Source organism: Rosa rugosa, chromosome 3, assembly GCF_958449725.1.
Source record: "Rosa rugosa chromosome 3, drRosRugo1.1, whole genome shotgun sequence".
Classification (NCBI taxonomy): Eukaryota; Viridiplantae; Streptophyta; class Magnoliopsida; order Rosales; family Rosaceae; genus Rosa; species Rosa rugosa.
In genome coordinates, this window is record NC_084822.1 from 34,689,387 (window position 1) to 34,707,173 (window position 17,787).

General features: G+C 42.5%; 2 protein-coding genes across 3 annotated transcripts; one reads left to right on the top strand and one right to left on the bottom strand.

Moving 5' to 3' along the window:
* The first annotated feature begins 11,087 nt into the window (after positions 1-11,087).
* On the top strand, positions 11,088-13,832 carry LOC133736004 (F-box protein SKIP23). 2 transcript variants are annotated; one of them, XM_062163438.1, is made up of 2 exons: positions 11,088-12,378; positions 13,419-13,832. In XM_062163438.1, exons 1-2 carry the CDS (start codon positions 11,203-11,205, stop codon positions 13,452-13,454), a joined length of 1,212 nt encoding a protein of 403 aa, XP_062019422.1. In that variant the 5' UTR covers positions 11,088-11,202; the 3' UTR covers positions 13,455-13,832. The 2 variants fall into 2 exon arrangements, with proteins under 2 accessions (XP_062019422.1, XP_062019423.1); XM_062163439.1 differs by having other exon boundaries at positions 11,090-12,378; positions 13,422-13,832.
* Positions 13,833-13,970: 138 nt separating this feature from the next.
* Positions 13,971-17,386, bottom strand: LOC133736003 (rop guanine nucleotide exchange factor 1). Its single transcript, XM_062163437.1, has 5 exons — positions 16,910-17,386; positions 16,519-16,635; positions 15,873-16,402; positions 14,826-15,179; positions 13,971-14,660 (listed from the first exon to the last, which is right to left on the bottom strand). The coding sequence occupies exons 1-5, from the start codon at positions 17,181-17,183 to the stop codon at positions 14,229-14,231; spliced, it is 1,707 nt and encodes a 568-aa protein (XP_062019421.1). The 5' UTR covers positions 17,184-17,386; the 3' UTR covers positions 13,971-14,228.
* Between the last annotated feature and the right edge of the window lie 401 nt (positions 17,387-17,787).

A 17,787-nucleotide genomic window follows, 5' to 3' on the forward strand; every position in this document is an offset into this window, starting at 1 on the left:
GCAATACCCATGGAACCAGCAAAACAACCTATACAATTGCCCAAGTGATCACGAAAAATACCTCCAAAGCCCGCGAGGCCTGGCGTCCCACGAGCAGCACCATCTGTATTAACTTTTAACTGAAAAGCACTTGGAGCATGCCAATTAACCTCACGAATTTGATGTGTTCTTGAGGCTCTACCGCTGATTCCAAGAGCACGACAAATACAAAGCTCATCTACTGAGTTACGCATAATTCCCAAGAATCAACCTCTCGAATTTGCTGCTTGATAGAGTGAATCAAGTAAGCATCAGTTAAGCGACGCTCATCAAAACGAATAGAATTTCTAGCGTCCCAAAGAGAGTAAAAGCCAGCTCCCATCATTCCCCACCAAAGTAATTGCAATTGAGTACCAAAACCATGTTGCAGTGGGTAAGAGAAGAAAGTGTATATATCCAGGAAATGAGTATTAACTTTAAGGGGAAATGATCATTTACCCAATTTTAGCTAAAAAATTGCCCACTTACCCAAACAGTCTAAGAGATTGCCCACTTACCCAAACACTCTAAGAGATTATTTCCCTAATACCCAATTAAGTATTTTTTAATTCATTTTTATTTATTTTTGGGACAATTTTGCCCTCTCCTTTTTTGTCACTTAGAGAAAAAAGTCATTGGATACCTTGCTTAACTCCGGTGGCGGACTCCGGCGACCGGTGACCGGAATCAGGCAACCGATGACCAGAATCCGACAACCGATTACCGAAATCAGGCGACCGGTCACCGGAATCCGGCTACCGGACTGGTGACCGGATTCCGGCGTCTGAATTTATTGCCCCCTAATAATACCCAGTAACCATATTATTGCCCCCCAGTAATCATATTATTGCCCCCCAATACTCATATTATTGCCTCCCAATAATCATATTATTGCCCTCCAGTGAATTGCATAAACTCCCAAAACCAAAATGAATACACTACAGGCACAATTGATCAATTTATATCCATATTATTGCCCCCTAATAATCATATTATTGCCCTCCAGTGAGTTGCATAAACTCCCAAAACCAAAATGAATACACTAGAGGCACAATTGATCAATTTATTGTCCCCTAAATTTTTTTCCTGTTTTCTTTTTTCTTTCCTTCTGGGCATTCTGCCCCAATTTTACCAAAAAAAAAAAAGATTACGGTGAAGCAAACCGAGCTTCAGATCCATGAGAAAACAGAGCAACCAAAATTGGGGCAAGCAAACCGAGCTTTAATCTTTCCTTCTTAGATCTATGAGCAAAAAAAAAAAAAAAAGATTACGGTGAAGCAAACCGAGCTTCAGATCCATGAGCAAACCGAGCAAGCAAAATTGGGGCAAGCAAACCAAGCTTTAATCTTTCCTTCTTAGATCTATGAGCAAAAAAAAAAAAAAAAAAGAGATTACGGAGAAGCAAACCGAGCTTCAATTTTTCCTTCTCAGATCCATGAGCTTCAGATCTCCACACTCTCCATCTCCACCAAGCAAACCGAGCTCCAGACCTCACAGTCTCATCTCCACAAACTCATCGCCCTCGAGAACCTCCCCGTCTTCCACGGCTGCGCCAGCAACGAGAACGCTGTCCACTAGCTCACCGCCACCGAGTGCCACTTCGCTTACCTCGACATCCCCGCCGCCGACCGAGTCAAGATAGCCACCACTCGCTTGCGCGGCGACGCGAGCCCCTGGATTTGCTGGTATGAGTCTCGGTACCCGGCGAGTGCGCCGTGGTCGATTCATCACCACCGTGTGTAATTTGGAGCAGAAGAGATCGCTAAAGGAGTATGAGGTGGAGTTTCTGAGGCTGGCTGCCGGAGGTGGGGATCTCAGAGCCGTGGTTGAACAATTTAGAGAGAGAGAGAGAGAGTCTGGGAGAAGGGGAGTCGAGAGAGAGAGAGGGCAATACTGTCAAACACTGTTAGATTGGGTAAATGGGGTTAAAAAACTCTTAGTGGAGTAAGTGGGCAATTTTTAGGCTAAAATTGGGTAAGTGGTCACGGCCCCTAACTTTAAACCAAGATAAAATTGTGGACCAGATCTGCATAGAGAAAGAGCACTAAAAAAAAAGATGGTGGGCCGTCTCAGCAGATGCCTGACTGCAGAGAGAGCACATAGAAGCAAAAGAAAAGCCTCGCTGAAGTAAGAGATCATCTTGCTCACTCAGCTATTATTTCACTATGATAGTGTGATCTCTCCAACTCTACCTCGCTGCTCAACTACTTTCCAGATAATTGGAAGGAAGCTATTACCAAGAACAAGGTAATGCAATAATTATAGACGCCGTTATTGAAGAAGCAGATCAAATCATCAAAGCTGTTATTGTTCAAGTTAAATCAAAGACAGCTGATTGTTAACTTAAGTACCTTTATAGCTTATGGAAGGTTTATTCATATTTTGTGCGGCTGGTCTCTTCCTATACAATGGCGGAGCTAGGATTTTAAAATGGGGTGGGCTAAAAAAAAAAATTTGATAAAAGTTTACTAATGCTTTAAACCTTTTTTAAAAAAAAAAACTTTTTCAAGTAACATGTTTTATTAATTCCTTTCTTAAATCAAACCTCATCATATATTATAGAAATTCTAAAGTTAAGGATACTGTGAGTTATCTTAATTTTTGGGTAGTTTATTTTTTTTTTCTCTCTAGGGAGAGAAACCCTAATACCCTAAGACCGGTCTTTTCCGTTTCACTATTCAATCTCGTCCGGCGGCGCCCTGACCGGTGCTGGCTTCGGCCTTGCCGTTGTCTTGGGTTGCTGCCGGACAGGTATTTGATCCGAGGTTTGTTCATGGATGGTTGCGCTTCGGATTTTCCGGACGGCTTGGTTTGTTTCTGGCCGCATCTCAACCAGCGGCGTGGGTGTGCTGATCATGACCAGTGGGATTCCGGACATCGCGAGTTCTGGCGGCGTGATTCAGGCGTGAACTATGGTGACGTGAGGCGTGGCGGTTTGGGTCGCAGTGGTGAGTGGCTGCGACGGCGTAGATCGCAGCAGCACGGATCGTGGCAGAGCGGGTCGAATTTTGCTGCTGTGCTTGTGGAGTACGGCATGTCGTCAGGAGTGCTGGGCATGTGACATACGACATGTCGTTGAGGGTGATGGGCTGGGGACAGACCACCTTGATGGACTCTGAAATTTGGACTATTCCTTTGGATGCTTTGGGCTTGCTACTTTGGGCTAGGGTTTTTCCCTAGGTCTTACTATGTTTTAGCTTGTCTTTTACAATAAATTCCATGTATTTCAGGAACCTAAGCACTGATGTGCACTCTAGCGTCTCTGGAGTAGTACCGAAGGAGGATATTGGCAAGTTCTACGTATTGAATGTATAATGAATAGGACTATATGTACGTACCACTTGTGGGTACTACCACTAGCTCCTTGTCTGTCTATGTCCTTAAATGACAGCGGAAGGGTATGTTACGGCCTATTCTGGCTTGTGATGAATATATTATTTCGCCCCCGTGGCATTACTCAAAAAAAAAAAAAATTATGGAAATTCTACAATGTGTTAATTATGTATGACATGCATATAATTACTTTAAAGTGGTAACATGAATCCTTAAAGTGGTAAATTTTCTTAGTAACCACATGAATTCTCAAGTGGTAAAATGAGTCCTTAAAGTGGTCAAATAAGTCCTCATAGTACGTGGTAAAAATAGTTAATGTATGAGAAAGGTTAACATACCATAGCCATACCCCATATATTAAATACATATCAAGTAATCAAATAGCTAATTGATCAAAAAAATCAACATTAAAACATTTGATAGAATTTCGATAACAAACGTCTAAGACAAAAAAACATATCTATTCATATTTTATCATGTGCTCTTGAATATAATCGAAAATCTTTAATTATTGAATCTGTATCATAATTCTCAACCAACTCTTTTTCTGACCTAATTTACCCAAAAAACAAAGTAAGCTTTTGATGCGAATATGCCTCTTAAAGCAGAATAGAAAACAAAAATACTTCAAGCAAAGAGATAACATATATATGAACAATATATATATATATATATATATATATATATATATATATATATATATATGGGCTAAGTTTAGAAATTTGGAGTGGGCTACTTTTTAATATTTAATTTTCTTAACTAAAATTAAGCTACAAATTAACGTTTTTTCAAAATTTGGGGTGGGCTGTAGTCCATGGGAGCCCGTGTGTAGCTACGCCTTTGTTCCTATACCAACAGGCCTTACCAGAGTTGATCGATGGAGGGAACTATGGTAAAGGAAGTTGTATAGTTGAGTAGCCCCTCTGGTGGCCATCACCTAATGTAGAAAGCATTTCTCTCGGGTAAGTGACCAACACAATCCCATTGTTGATGTCGGTGGTGGTGACAGAACTAGCTACTTAAAGCTTTGTAATTAAGCCCTGTCCTTGTAGTATTAAGAGGCATCAACTTCATCCTCATCAGACTCTAGTGCAGCCAAGGAGTGTACTGTAATCCAAAGGCTACATCTTGATTCTGCTTCCAAGGCTGTTGCTGCAATGCCAACAAGTTGTTATCGTTCTTTTTCAGAGTAGTCAAGGAATTTCAGATCATAATCATGAATAATGTTGAGGAACCTCATCAATTGATCGCATAGTATGTTATAATGTAAATGTGCGCTTTTCTTATAACCACCTGTTAATTAACACATCAACTGTCACGTATCTCTCTAGCTAACATAGCACATTATATACAATCTTGGAATACGTTTTAAATCAAGTAAATACTAAAAGGTAGGTGATTCATGACTGGGGAGACGATTGATGAGTGCATCACGTACTCTTTAGAATTTTTAGGGAAGCTATTCTTGAGAAAGTATGAGTTCAAGTATCTCATCGATAGCGAAATATGAGTTCAGGTATCACATTGGTAGCACTGAGAGTCTGGGTATCAACTTGGCCGGTGCATAAGAGTTGAGGCACGGATGGTGCATTTTTCTCTTTTCAATTATTTTTCATTTTACTTTGTTAATTCCCTTCTTCTTCTTCTTTTTTCTTCTTTTTCTTCTCTCTCTCTCTCCCCATTTTTCTTTGTTTCTTTTGAAGTTGTGAAACATCCCTACTTTATTCGTTTCTATGATCGATGGTAGAATTGAAATTGAATGGAGGATTTTTTTTTTTTTTTTTTCCAATTCTATAGAAGAAGAAGATTGGGTTATAGATGGTTGATGGCCCTCTGAGCACAAATCACTTCAATTTTTGGGCTTGATTTTGCATTTGATTTAACAAGGAAGTTACCAAAAATAGACCGAGGTATCAGGTTGATTTGTTTTTAAAACTTTAGGTATTATTTTGATCACTTTTGAAAGTTGGGTATCAAGTTGATTTGTTTTTAAAAATTTAGTGATCAAAATGATCACTTTTGAAAGTTGGATATCATTTTGTCCAGTGCAAGAAAATTTTGACCCTAGTGGTGATAAAAACTCTCAAAACTAATATAATGAGAAACAAGAAAACATTTTTTTTTTGAAGGGGTTTGGAACCTAGCCAAGCTGGAAGGCTCATCCCCACGCCTGACTTATTATATTATAGTTAAAATTATGCATAGAGGGGGACATAGTGCCTTGACCTCTAGCAATATTACAACCATCTTCGTAGAGAGCATCCCGAATAATAACTTGAGCCTTATCTAATTGTGATTATTAAAATACATCATAAAGATAAAAGCATCCTCACTTTTCAAGTTTAAGAAGGTCCTCTCTTGATTCTCCCTATATATATGTGTGTGTGTGTGTGTGTGTGTGTGTGTGTGTGTGTGTTTAAAAGTAAAGAACACTATATCCATTATTTTTTCATTCCATTGGTAAACAAGGAAGAAGAAACAGAGACACGATTTAATCGTGTGTTTCATTCCTGTTTGAACCTAAATTTGGCAAGGCCTACGTGACGTTAAGCGGGGTTCCACATGAAGCAAGCCTGGGTCATAGTGAGCCGTGATATAATAAATATTTAGCCGAGGCCCGGCTCACTTCACTTCAGCTGAGGTCCGGCTCACTTCACCTCAGCCGAGGCCCGGCTCACTTCAGCCGAGGTTTGGCTCGCTTTACTTCAGCCGAGGTCCGGCTCGCTTCACCTCAGTCGAGGTCCGGCTCGCTTCACCTCAGCCGAGGCCCGGCTCGCTTCACCTCAGCCGAGGCCCGGCTCGCTTCACCTCAGCCGAGGCCCGGCTCGCATGAGTCGATTTCTGGTTTACTTGTGGCTGAGAAAGTCCTCAGCCGAGGTCCGGCTCGCTTTACTTCAGCCGAGGCCCGGCTCGCTTCACCTCAGCCGAGGTCCGGCTCGCTTTACTTCAGCTGAGGTCCAGCTCGCTTCACCTCAGCCGAGGCCCGGCTCGCTTCACCTCAGCCGAGGCCCAGCTCGCTTCACCTCAACCGAGGCCCGGCTCGCTTCACCTCAGCCGAGGTCCAGCTCGCATGAGTCGATTTCTGGTTTACTTGTGGCTGAGAAAGTCCTCAGCCGAGGTCCGGCTCGCTTTACTTCAGCCGAGGCCCGGCTCGCTTCACCTCAGCCGAGGTCTGGCTCGCTTTACTTCAGCTGAGGTCCAGCTCGCTTCACCTCAGCCGAGGCCCGGCTCGCTTCACCTCAGCCGAGGCCCAGCTCGCTTCACCTTAACCGAGGCCCGGCTCGCTTCACCTCAGCCGAGGTCCAGCTCGCATGAGTCGATTTCTGGTTTACTTGTGGCTGAGAAAGTCCTATCTGATGCTTGTTTCAATTGGTCAGGGACACTGATAGCAGAACATTATGAGCAGATAAAAGCTACTAAATGCCAAATTCTACGTTCAGAAACATTACAGCACTAAGTGTGGCAGTTACAAAAATAATCATTGAAGAGTCGTGATGGTTGATTGCCAATTATGCACATCAAAGGAATTTTATTCTTAGAATTCAATTTGTAATCAATCCAGTCTCAACAATTAAAGCTGAGATTGTATTAGTTTTATTATCTTTATTCTGTACTATAAAAGGGGCCGTAGACATCTTTGTTAAAGGTCCACGACCAAAAACACAACAGCTCAATACAAATTCAACATTCTTAAATTCTCTATCGCATCTCTACACTCTATCAATTTACAATATCTCTCGTGAATTATTTTACTTACTGGTATTGTTCTTGTCTTTCACTTTACATTCTTGCAAATTTATTTTGTCATTCTTTATATCTCTTGCTCATTATTTTTCCTGCACTTAATTTCTTTGCATCTACTCTCCTGCATTTACTTTTTCACAAATCATATTAAGAAAATCATATAAACAAGTGTTTAGGGTTCATGCGTTTTTTCGTCCATACTCGTATTGAATCAAGGCATCAGGGTAACACCTTATACTTTGATTTTGTTTTTACTGTGACTTGTGAGTATCTGCATCCTATAGATTTATCAATTGTCACTCGCACTTTCACATTCACTCACCGAGTTGCACAGCACGAACACTCCGGTTAGCAAAGCCGAATCGTGTAAAGTCCTTGCATCCAAGGCAGATATAACCCCGCGGCTGAGATCGATCCTTCCTCGGCCCACAATCGACTGATTAGAAGTCAGATCAGCGCAAACTCTGTAACCTAGATCAAAACCTCGCTCGGCCTCTCGGCCGCGAGTTGGCACGCCCGCGCACACGTCACCAAGCCAGAAGGACGCGTGTAAGCCAAGAAGACCTCGGCCGAGTGACACGTGGCCGAGACGATTTTTGAGCGAACCATTGGTTTTTTACCTCATTGATTGAAGAGTTTTTTAGCCAACACTATTTGAAACCGTGACCGTATCTCCGTCTATTAACTAACGACTGATCCAATGGCTTACATTGGCTAGTCGCGTAAGGAGCGCCAGATCTCTTGACAGAACATGGGGTGGCCACCCATCCAGGTGGGTGGAAGAATTTTCGATCAAATCCAATCCAATTAAAAATGGTTTGGTTCAGTCAGTTAAGCAGTTTTAACTTATATAATATTAAGTTATGGACTAAAATTTGTTTAGTCCCTGTACTATAAGTCGGTCGTCGTTTCAGTCCCTGATATTTTCAATTAATCTAAAAAGTCCCTAATGTCACAATTTTACTCTAATCGGTACAGTCCGTCGAATTGGTCCGTTTGTAGGCTTATGTGGCAATAAAATGTTGGCCAACTCAGCGCCACGTAAGCCTTCGTAATAGCAAAATGTCCATAATGCCCATGGCCTCTATTACGGGTGTTAGACCCCAGACCCCTAATCCTCAAACAAACCCCAAAATTAAAATTCCCGTTCGTTGCTCCCAACCCCAACCCCGTAATCCACAAACCCAGAAATCTGATTGCGTTCCCGTCGAAATTCATAAACCCGAAGCTAGAAATTGAAATTTGGGTGCAATAGGGAAGAAGAATCGCAGCCCGATTTGCTGCAACCTCATCTTCCTCACGAGTTCTCTCTGTTCAGACAGAAAGAACAAAACTTCTTCTTCCTCACACCGAATCTCCCAAAAACCAAATCCCGGTCGTCCTTCCCCTCCACCATAGCCACCTAATCGCTCTCTTCCTCTGCCCAAATCGACGACCATCACTTGCATGTCCTCCGGCACGCCGACATCAGCCACAGATCGGTTAATCTCAACCGTAAGGTTGAGTGAGAGGTTGATCGGAACGGTGAAATGGTTCAATGACCAGAAGGGGTTCAGCTTCATCACCCCGAAGAACGGTGGCGAGGATCTCTGCGTCAACCTGTCCTCGATCCAAACTGAAGGATTCCAGACTGTCGGCGACGACATCCGACGGTGGCGGGCTCGCTCTTTTCTCAGAACCAGGTCCAGCTGTCGAGGGACCTCCAGAACGACAACGTATTGTCGTGAGAGGAGGAGCTAGCGGATGAGCCGGGTCGTTGCTGAAGATGAGATCCTCAAAACCGTTCGGTCGATCTCAACCTCAAAACCGACAACGCCGAAGCCGAGATCCTAGCCCCAGCTCCTCATCCTCAATCCAATCTCAATTCCCAAATCCTAGCTCTCTATTCGACCAGAGACGCCGATTCGTACGGCAGTCCTATGGTTGGGTCTGTCCAGCCGCACTTTCTCCTCCGGCCAGGAAGACGGTGATGCTTATAATTATTAGCTTTGTTTTATCTTAATTGTAAGAGCTAGCTAGTTAAAGATTTCAATTTTCGAATCAATTTTACATTAGGAGGTCAATTTCTCTATCAATTTTACATTTGCTTCAGCTTGAGTTTTCTTTTGGTGTTCCGGCGAGATGAGGGTTTGATTTGGTGCATTTGCGATTTGTGGTTTAAAAGTTGGGGTCTTTTGATTTTGTATTGATGGAGGAGCAATTCGTACTGAGAGTTCCACATTCTGTTGCAGAGTTTGGATTGTGGGATTGGTGGTGGTGGTGGAGAGTTTTAGAATTTTTTAGTCGGAATGGAATTTTGGAGCTCATCGATGGTGAGTAGAGGAGGAAAGGAGTAAAGAATTAAGGTTCATGGTGGTGGTTGGGCTCGGAGAGAGAGCTCGGTGGTGGTTATGGTGGTAGTGGTGGTGATTTTCGCTTTGGATTTTGGGTGTGAAGAAGAAGAATGGGGAGAAATGCAAGAGGGTAAATTGGACAATTTTCCAATGACGTGGCATGCAAATAGCTGAGGTGGCGTGGAATTGATGGCCTCGTCAGCATCTTAACGGCAGATTTGGATGGAACCCTAACGGAGCAGACCTATTGGAGTGAAATTAAGAGATCAGGGACTTTACAGATTAAATTGAAATGTCAGGGACTGAAACGATTTTGGAGGCATAGTACAGGGACTAAACAAACTTTAATCCTTAAGTTATTAACATGTTGTTTATGAAAAATTTCATAATAAAATTACATCAGAACCCAAAATCTAGAATAGATTCAACATGATTCACGTATTTGATGGCGTACTCAAAAATTTCTCGAGATAGTTTGAAGTCTTGCGTCCAACCAAGACGGCACATAAAATTCTAGGCCTGGGCTCGGTGCGGTTCGGGCCGATTTGGGCCTGAAACCGCAACCACACCGGATAATGCGGTAAGCCCAAAATCCAAACCGTAACCGATTTATAATTGTTTCAACCAGATTTCCGGTTTCACCGTTTTATCGGTGCGGTGTCGGTCTGCACCGAATTGTAAACACAAGAAGATGTGGTGAAATTTGGAGCAAGCAAGATGCACTGCTGCAGCAGGTCCAAACAACAGCTGCCCCGCCATCTATTTCACCCTTTCAGCTTTCATTCCTCCGAGTCACTATCAGCAGCCCCTCCATCTAGCCACAAAAGTCCCAAAACAGATTAAGATATTTTAGTGATCATATTCAAAAGCTTAAAGCCTAAAGCTTTACAAACAGATTCAAATCAGTCCACATAAAACAGATTCAAAGTCCCATAGTTCCAATTTCCAGAAAATAGTCAAACACTCGGTACCCATTTTGCAAAACACCAATTTACTTCAACAAAACACCAATCAAAACCAAAATCAACAAAACCCGCCAGCAAACCAAGCAGTTATAAACGTCTTGATTCAATTACCCTTGTGAAAAAATGAAGAACAACAACTATATACTGATATGCCAGTGGAGAAGAGAAGATGCTAAGTGAGAAGAGATGCTCACCTGAGTCGTGAGAGACTGAGAGCCTCAGAGAAGATGCCTCGGCGTCGGCGCCGTTTAGTCGAAGGAGAGAGTGAGAGGAGAGACTAGGAGAGAAAATGCAAAATGGATCGAATGCGGCAAAGAAGAGAGGTTAGTCTCTTAGGGTTTCTACCAGATCGAGTGCAGCCAAGCCTAGGTAAGCTTGCTTTAGGGCCAATCAGAAATTGACAAGTATTAAAATTAAATAAAAAATATAATTAAATAAATTCAGGTCGGTCGGTTTTAATCCGATCGGTTCGACACCTGGACCCGATTCCGACCCGAAGTGAAGCGGTGCGGTTCGGTGAGTGCTCAAAACGGCGCCGTTTTAGATGCAGTGCGGTTACCGCACCGGAAAATGCGGGCGGGTCGGGTCGGTAACCGGATTTCCGGTCCTATATGCCCAGTCCTATAAAATTCAGACGTTCCCAAATTTCTTCTTCTTTTAATTTCTTTTCCCATTTTTTCTTATCAAAAGTTATTTTTGTAGTAAAAAGAAGAAAAGAAAAAAAAAAGAACAGAAATAGTCCCCCTACTAATAGGCCCGAACTATGTTTCTGGCCAAGTTGTTTCCCGGCAAACTGAACTGAAAAATCCATGGCGGACTGGTCTCTACTCCCTAAAGAACTCCTGGAGGACATCGCCAAACGCCTCGGCAGCTCATTCTATCTCCTCCGTTTCCGATCCGTCTGCTCATCCTGGCGATCATCAATCCCTTCCAGACCTCGCCGCTTACCCGGCCGATTCCCCTTCCTCACAAACTACGGCATCTCCGACTCCGCCCTCGGTTTCCACCTCTCTAAACGCACCGTTTTCCTCATCGGACCGCCCGAAAGCCCGGATCGGTGGCTGGTCAAGATCGAAGAGGACGTGCCCGGCCGCATGCACTTGCTGAATCCCCTCTCGCGGTTACCGCTGAGTCCTCTGCCGGAGGCTTTCCCAAAGGTACTGGATTTATCGAGGTTTTGGATTTTCGATTTGGGGGAGGAGTATGTTCTTCACTGTGTGAATTTTAGGCCTTTGGTTAATGCTCTGGGCGGTGCTGCTAATTTGTACATGGAAAAGGTGGTGTTTATGTGTTTGGGGGATGAAAGCAGTGATTTTGTGTTGCTTACGATCCATGTGTCTGGGAGATTAGCAATGTTTAAGTCTGTGGAGAAGAAGTGGACTATAATTCATGATATGCCGTCGCCTTATGATGATGTTATATTGTTTAAGGGCCAGTTTTATGCTGTTGATGGCACAGGGAGGACTGTGGTGGTTGGCTTGGACTCGAAAAATCCGAGTTTGGCTGCCAATCCGGTGTATGGTGGTGACAAGAAGTTTTTGGTGGAGTCGAGGGGGGAGTTGTTGGTGGTGGATATGTACTTGAGCACGGATCAGGAGGTGGATTGGGACGGGGATGATGAAGTGTCTCAAGTGCAATTGGATGGGTGCATTTACGAGAGGACGGTGAAGTTTAAGGTTTATAAGATGGATGAAGGAGGGCAGAAGTTGGTGCAGATGAAAAGCTTGGGGGATAGGGTGTTGTTTTTGGGGGATGACTGCACATTTTCTGCCTCGGCTTCGGAGTTGTCCGGTTGTAAAGGGAATTGTATATATTTTACGGATAATTTCTTCTATACAAGTGGTGAAGAAGAAGGGACGTTCAAGGGTCGTGATATAGGTGTGTTTGACTTGGATAATGGTACTATTGCCCCCTTATCTGATTATCCAGAGTCTTCAAAGCTGTTTTGGCCACCCCCTCTGTGGCTTTCATCAACAACATTCCAGGTAAGTTTAGTTTCTCTTGATTTGGAAATATGTTTTGTGTTCCATGCACTTTTTATGTCTATCAATCTAATCAACTTGTGCCATGTTCCAACTTTACTTTTCACAAAATCGTATCTAACCCTGCCAAGTATAGTTCTCATTATAGTCTAACAGTGCCACCAACCCACCGTGATTATTCTTATCAAATGACAAGACTGACATTTGTACCTAATTATGACGAATCCCATTTCCTATACACTAGTTATGCCCTTCTTAGGCTAGTAGCTCTTTTGATTGCATAACCTCTCGAGTCTCGCCATATACATATGTGTTAGTTCTCTATGCCCTAACTCAAACAGTCAGAATACATAATGGCGTAGCTACTGTTTGTGTAAAACTGTAAACCCATTACTTGAGACAATAATACTGATGTTGAATACTTGGATAGAAAGACAAGTAAGATCAACCACAATTGCTACATGAGTTTAATTAATCAAATGTCCAAGAGTATAAAATTGGGTGATCAATGTAATTAGTCTTGTACAGTGGTGGTAGTGGGTTAAATTGCTATATTGTTTGTGAGTAGAGTTAACAGGCTTTTGGTTTATGGATGCCTGTGGTTTCTCTATGCAAGTATTAAGCCTACTTGATATGGGTTTGAAGTGTCTAAAATGATGTTACAAGCATCTATAGTATGGAAGGGCCTTATGTTTCCAAATGGCTGCCCTTGTCATTTCTTTTCTGCACGCTGTGCAAAACCAGGTTCTGCGCTATAAGCTTTATTGTCTTTCCTGGTATAGTAATTGAGCAGTTATTAAAATGGTCTAACCAAGGGCCATGAAGAACATGGCATGTTTGAGGATCATGAAGAAAATGGGGTGTTTATGATAACATTGTTGTTCCTTCTGATTTAGCAACGAAATAATTAGAAGGCCTGTTATTGAATATGTTTGATTGGATATTGCTAAAAGTTCTACTGTAGTTGGTATTCCTGCCATTTGCATATTGATTAGCATCATCAGTACCTATAAAGGAATGCATATGCTGATTAGTGGATGCAGCAGGTGCAAACCGAGTTTGAAGGACTAGCTTTGTGAAGTGCAAATCAAGTGCAAGGTGAAGATGCACAATTCACCATGTGGCTTTAAAGAACAAACCTTGCCCGCTGTCAGGAACTAGTACATCCATTTCAGCTAGTTCAGGTGACTTAGCCAGCCATTTGCAATCATTCGAGTCAATCAAGGGTTCCTTGAACACGAGAAGCTTTATGAGCTGATAACACCCTAGTTTCTTTCTTTTTAGATTCCTTCTAGTTAAAAATAAAATAAAAATTTGGCAGCAATAATGTGTTATGTATTTATTTCATTTTGCTTGTAAATAAATGAATAAATTGCCAAACTGTTGTACCACCATCTTGTTCTATACTTATGTAATTATCGTCCTAATGTTTCTGATAGGTAGCTCGTTATTATGAATTTTTATAGGGAGCTAGAGACTCCCAGATTATTAGAATAAGCTTTATGTCCTAGCAATTCTTTTTCCTTCCTAGATTCCCAGAATATGACAGTGTAGGATTAACAAAATATCAGCTTATCTGTCAAGATTATGGGATATGGCAAGAAGAAAATGCAGATTCTAAATTAATTACTTGCCAGAAAGACTCTGACAATGGTGGTGAGACTTCTAAAACCAGCATTGAAATACAATTAAATTTTAATCCTTCTTTCTTCATCTAATACTTGATCAAAACTACTATAGGCCAGCCTATTCTATTGCTAATAAGGAATGTACAATACTAGACCCAGCCAGCTCAGCAACTTCTTTTGTAATATTGAACTACTTCAACTAGAAGTGACCTAACATTATCTTGCTCAATCGCGCTCAGGAGCATCTCCGGTAGATCTTCTAGAGCTTAGGTTCCCAGCATACGACCACACCCTCTCAAATTCAGCCGCGTTTATTTTTTCTGACTTCACGTCAGGTGCCTCTTTCACTATGTTCCGCTTTACGCAAAGAGGTGTCCTACCTGGACTTCCAATAACAGGAGTGGAGGAACAGAAGGTTGGAGTTGCTAGTGGGGAGGCATATGGAGTCTGTTGAATGGAAAAGGGGCTAGGTGACATCCTCTTCTGGATAGGAACACCACCCAAACCTCCCCTGCTGAAGAGAGAAACTGATTCTGCTGCCGCGCATCGCTTGGTAGCATCATCTACGAAGAGGACATCATCGATTCTTGCCATAATGTTAAAGGCCAAGCTCTCCATGACCCTTGAGTAGCTTTCGAGAATTGATTGCCCCACATCCTACAAATAAACAAAGAAATCTTCAGCAACTTCATCCTGTAGCGGCCACAGGGGCATGTCTCTCCCAGTCTCATACTGAACAAGTTAAGGTGACACATATGTACACGTAGATGAAATGTATTCTGATTTACATGGATAAGAAAAAACAAATACAAGAAAATATACCTTGTTATACTGTATTTTGTTCATGTCCAGAGAAGTTTGTGGGAGACCAGGGAAACGATGCCTTAGACTATGCAAAAGGGTCTCTGCTCGTTGAGCTAGAAAATGATTTTTTTCAGTGTCAGAAACAAGGCCCTTGACCTTGCCACCCCAAGATGACCTTTTAGCTTTCACATGATTATTTTGTTTCTTCTGGTCTTTCTGCTTCCAAACATGCACAGCTGCCTCAATCCTGTTGGCAATCTCCAGAGTTTGATGCTCTGATGACAAGTCCAGGCAATCCAGAAGGCATTCAGGTGAAAACTTATCAGCAGTTATGTAGCGATAAATGATATCACCCAGGCACTCTTTCCCGTTCTGTAATCAATTGGACAAAAAATTATGTCAAAATAAATTCTATGTAAATATGAAGTTAACGCACTGTAATTTCCACACTCTGAAATGATATTTTGCACTAACATGTTACTTGATGCCCTCACTACTAAAAGTTGTTTATAGACTTTCTTTACCAGCTCTCAAACAAAAGAGACCAAGTTTTGCACCTCTGAGATTGTTATATTTTCTTACTGTTTCTAAGCCTTCATAAATAGTTGTCATCGATATCACAAATAACAAATATGATGCTATACAATTGCAGCGAAGTCCTATTTGACTATTCTCAAACTATGAAAATGACATTAGAAAGAGTATTTTGACTAGGTAAAATACAACAAGAAAAGAAGAGAGCCACAGCTAACTGACATAAAAATTGAGGGCGAAGTATGAAGGGGAAGTTGCCTAATAAGAAAGCATCAAATTTTCCAACATATTTTTAGAACAAGGTTCAATTAACTTTGTCTCACATAGACATGTGACATCTGACAAAGATTAAATCCCACAAAGAAGCAACCTCCTTTTAAAACTTCCCAATAAGAAAGGAAAATAAAACCCAAACAAAATGATTGATCAGATGCATTATATATGAAGAATTTAAGAAAAAAAGCATTGCTAGTCACTAGTCCAGTTCCTGCACTGAGTTCAAATGATGACTATAGATGTAAAAACCCATACCTTGGGCAGTGACTCCATGTATGCCCTGGGGATTTCCATCTCGGCGAGCACACTACTATTAATTGCCATGGCCGCCTTCAGTATCTGGTTGCAGCAGTCCCTACACTGCTGCAACTTCTTCCTTGCATCAGCAGACAATGCATTTGGAGGAACTTTTGGGTATGGCAGCCACCACTTCTCCTCCTGCCTAATTGAAGGCCTTCCACTGGACATGAACCCCTCATTTTCATTAGAATCGCCCAAAATTATCCCCCGGTCAACATACCAAAACTCAGTATCACAGAACCCATCAAGCATACTGAGCAGCATTGCGTCGAGCTTCTTTATGGCAGGGAGATTCACATACAAGTCAGAGCGTGGCCGCATCGCCATCACTTCATATGTGCCTCCACCAGGGAACTGCTGTATCGAAGGTACAAGCTCGACAATTGAATCACTCACACATAAGAGCCACTCCATTTCCCGGCGCCACATTGCCCTCTTCTGTGGTGCTAGTGGCTCTAACCTCCATAGCTCACCAAACACAGTAGCTGCCATTCCAAACAAGATTTTCAGTTCCGTAATCCAAAACCCACACATGAATATTAAAACAACCTCTGAACAAAAATGACGTAAGGGATGCATACTGAAAGACGGTGCGACTAACCAGAGAGATTGGTGATGGCATTTGAGATAGCAAGGGCAGTGCAGACCCCTTTTCCTCCTCCAGACATGTCTTCTCCCAGCAGAAGCTTAGCGAACCTCTCCTTCATCATTTCAACCTCTGCAAAAATAAATTCCAATCAAAATTAACGAAACAAAGTAAGAGATTTCTAGATAAACAGAGTCAGATCTCCACATACGAAAATAATTAAACTGAAATTTCTCATTTTAGCAACAACATCTCCTCTTTACTTAACTCAAGTTTCTCGGCACCAAATTTAGAAACATAATAAAACTAAGCCCACTCAAAGTCAAACACCCTGCAGCAATTTTCCTTAGAACCGAATTTAGAGACAAAATTTAAAAAAAAAAAAAAAAAGGAGAGAAAATGGTACCTGATAAATCGGCGTCTCGTTTCTCAGGCTTCTCATCCCAAGCCACCACATCCCTTCCTCCAATCACCGGCAGCATCACCGGCGCCTGAACACAGAAACTCCCGGCAGCCGGCCGCGGAGATGACGTCATTGAGCTGGAAGCGCCTTCTGCATCAAATCTCCGGCACGAGAAGCTACTACAGCTCTCGGACTCACTCACGTCGGCGCTGAGGCTGTAGCTCCCGCACCGATCGCTCTGCTGGTCGGAGCCGTCGTCGGACGACACACTCCCCATCGATTAAAATCTAACCGCCCTACAGATCTCACACGCACATTCGCTGCCGCCGTGAAAGTTAGAAATAGAGTGAAAAAAAGTAATGTGGACTGAGAAATTGAAGCCACTAGTGGTGGTGGTGGTGGTGGATAAAGCAAGTTCAGGCTTACTGAAAACGTACTCTTTCAGACTCTCTCTCTCTCTCTCTTTCTTCTGTAAAACGGTGAGAGTGGGATTCCCCTCTATAAACAGAGTCACTGGGGACAGTGTGGGGCTGATGATGATGATGACGCCAAAACAAGGAAAAAGCAAAAGCGGGGACGACGCCGTTTGGCTCAGAGCTGAGCACCCGACACGCCCCCTTTTTCCCCGGGCCCCACGTCTCTTCGCTATCCAATAATTACACACAGACTCCTCCTCCCCAATTGCTGACGTGGCGGGGTTGGGGGAAATTCGGAAGGTTTGCGTGGGAAAATACCTAATAACGGCGGGTAGGGGTTAAAGTCTTTTTGTTTTAACTGTGGTTTATTTTTATTTTTTTAACCGGGGGACTCGCATCCCCAAGTTTCAATTTAAAGATGGTCCTTTTGGTTCATAGTTTTCAGTGTAACACCATTCATTAACC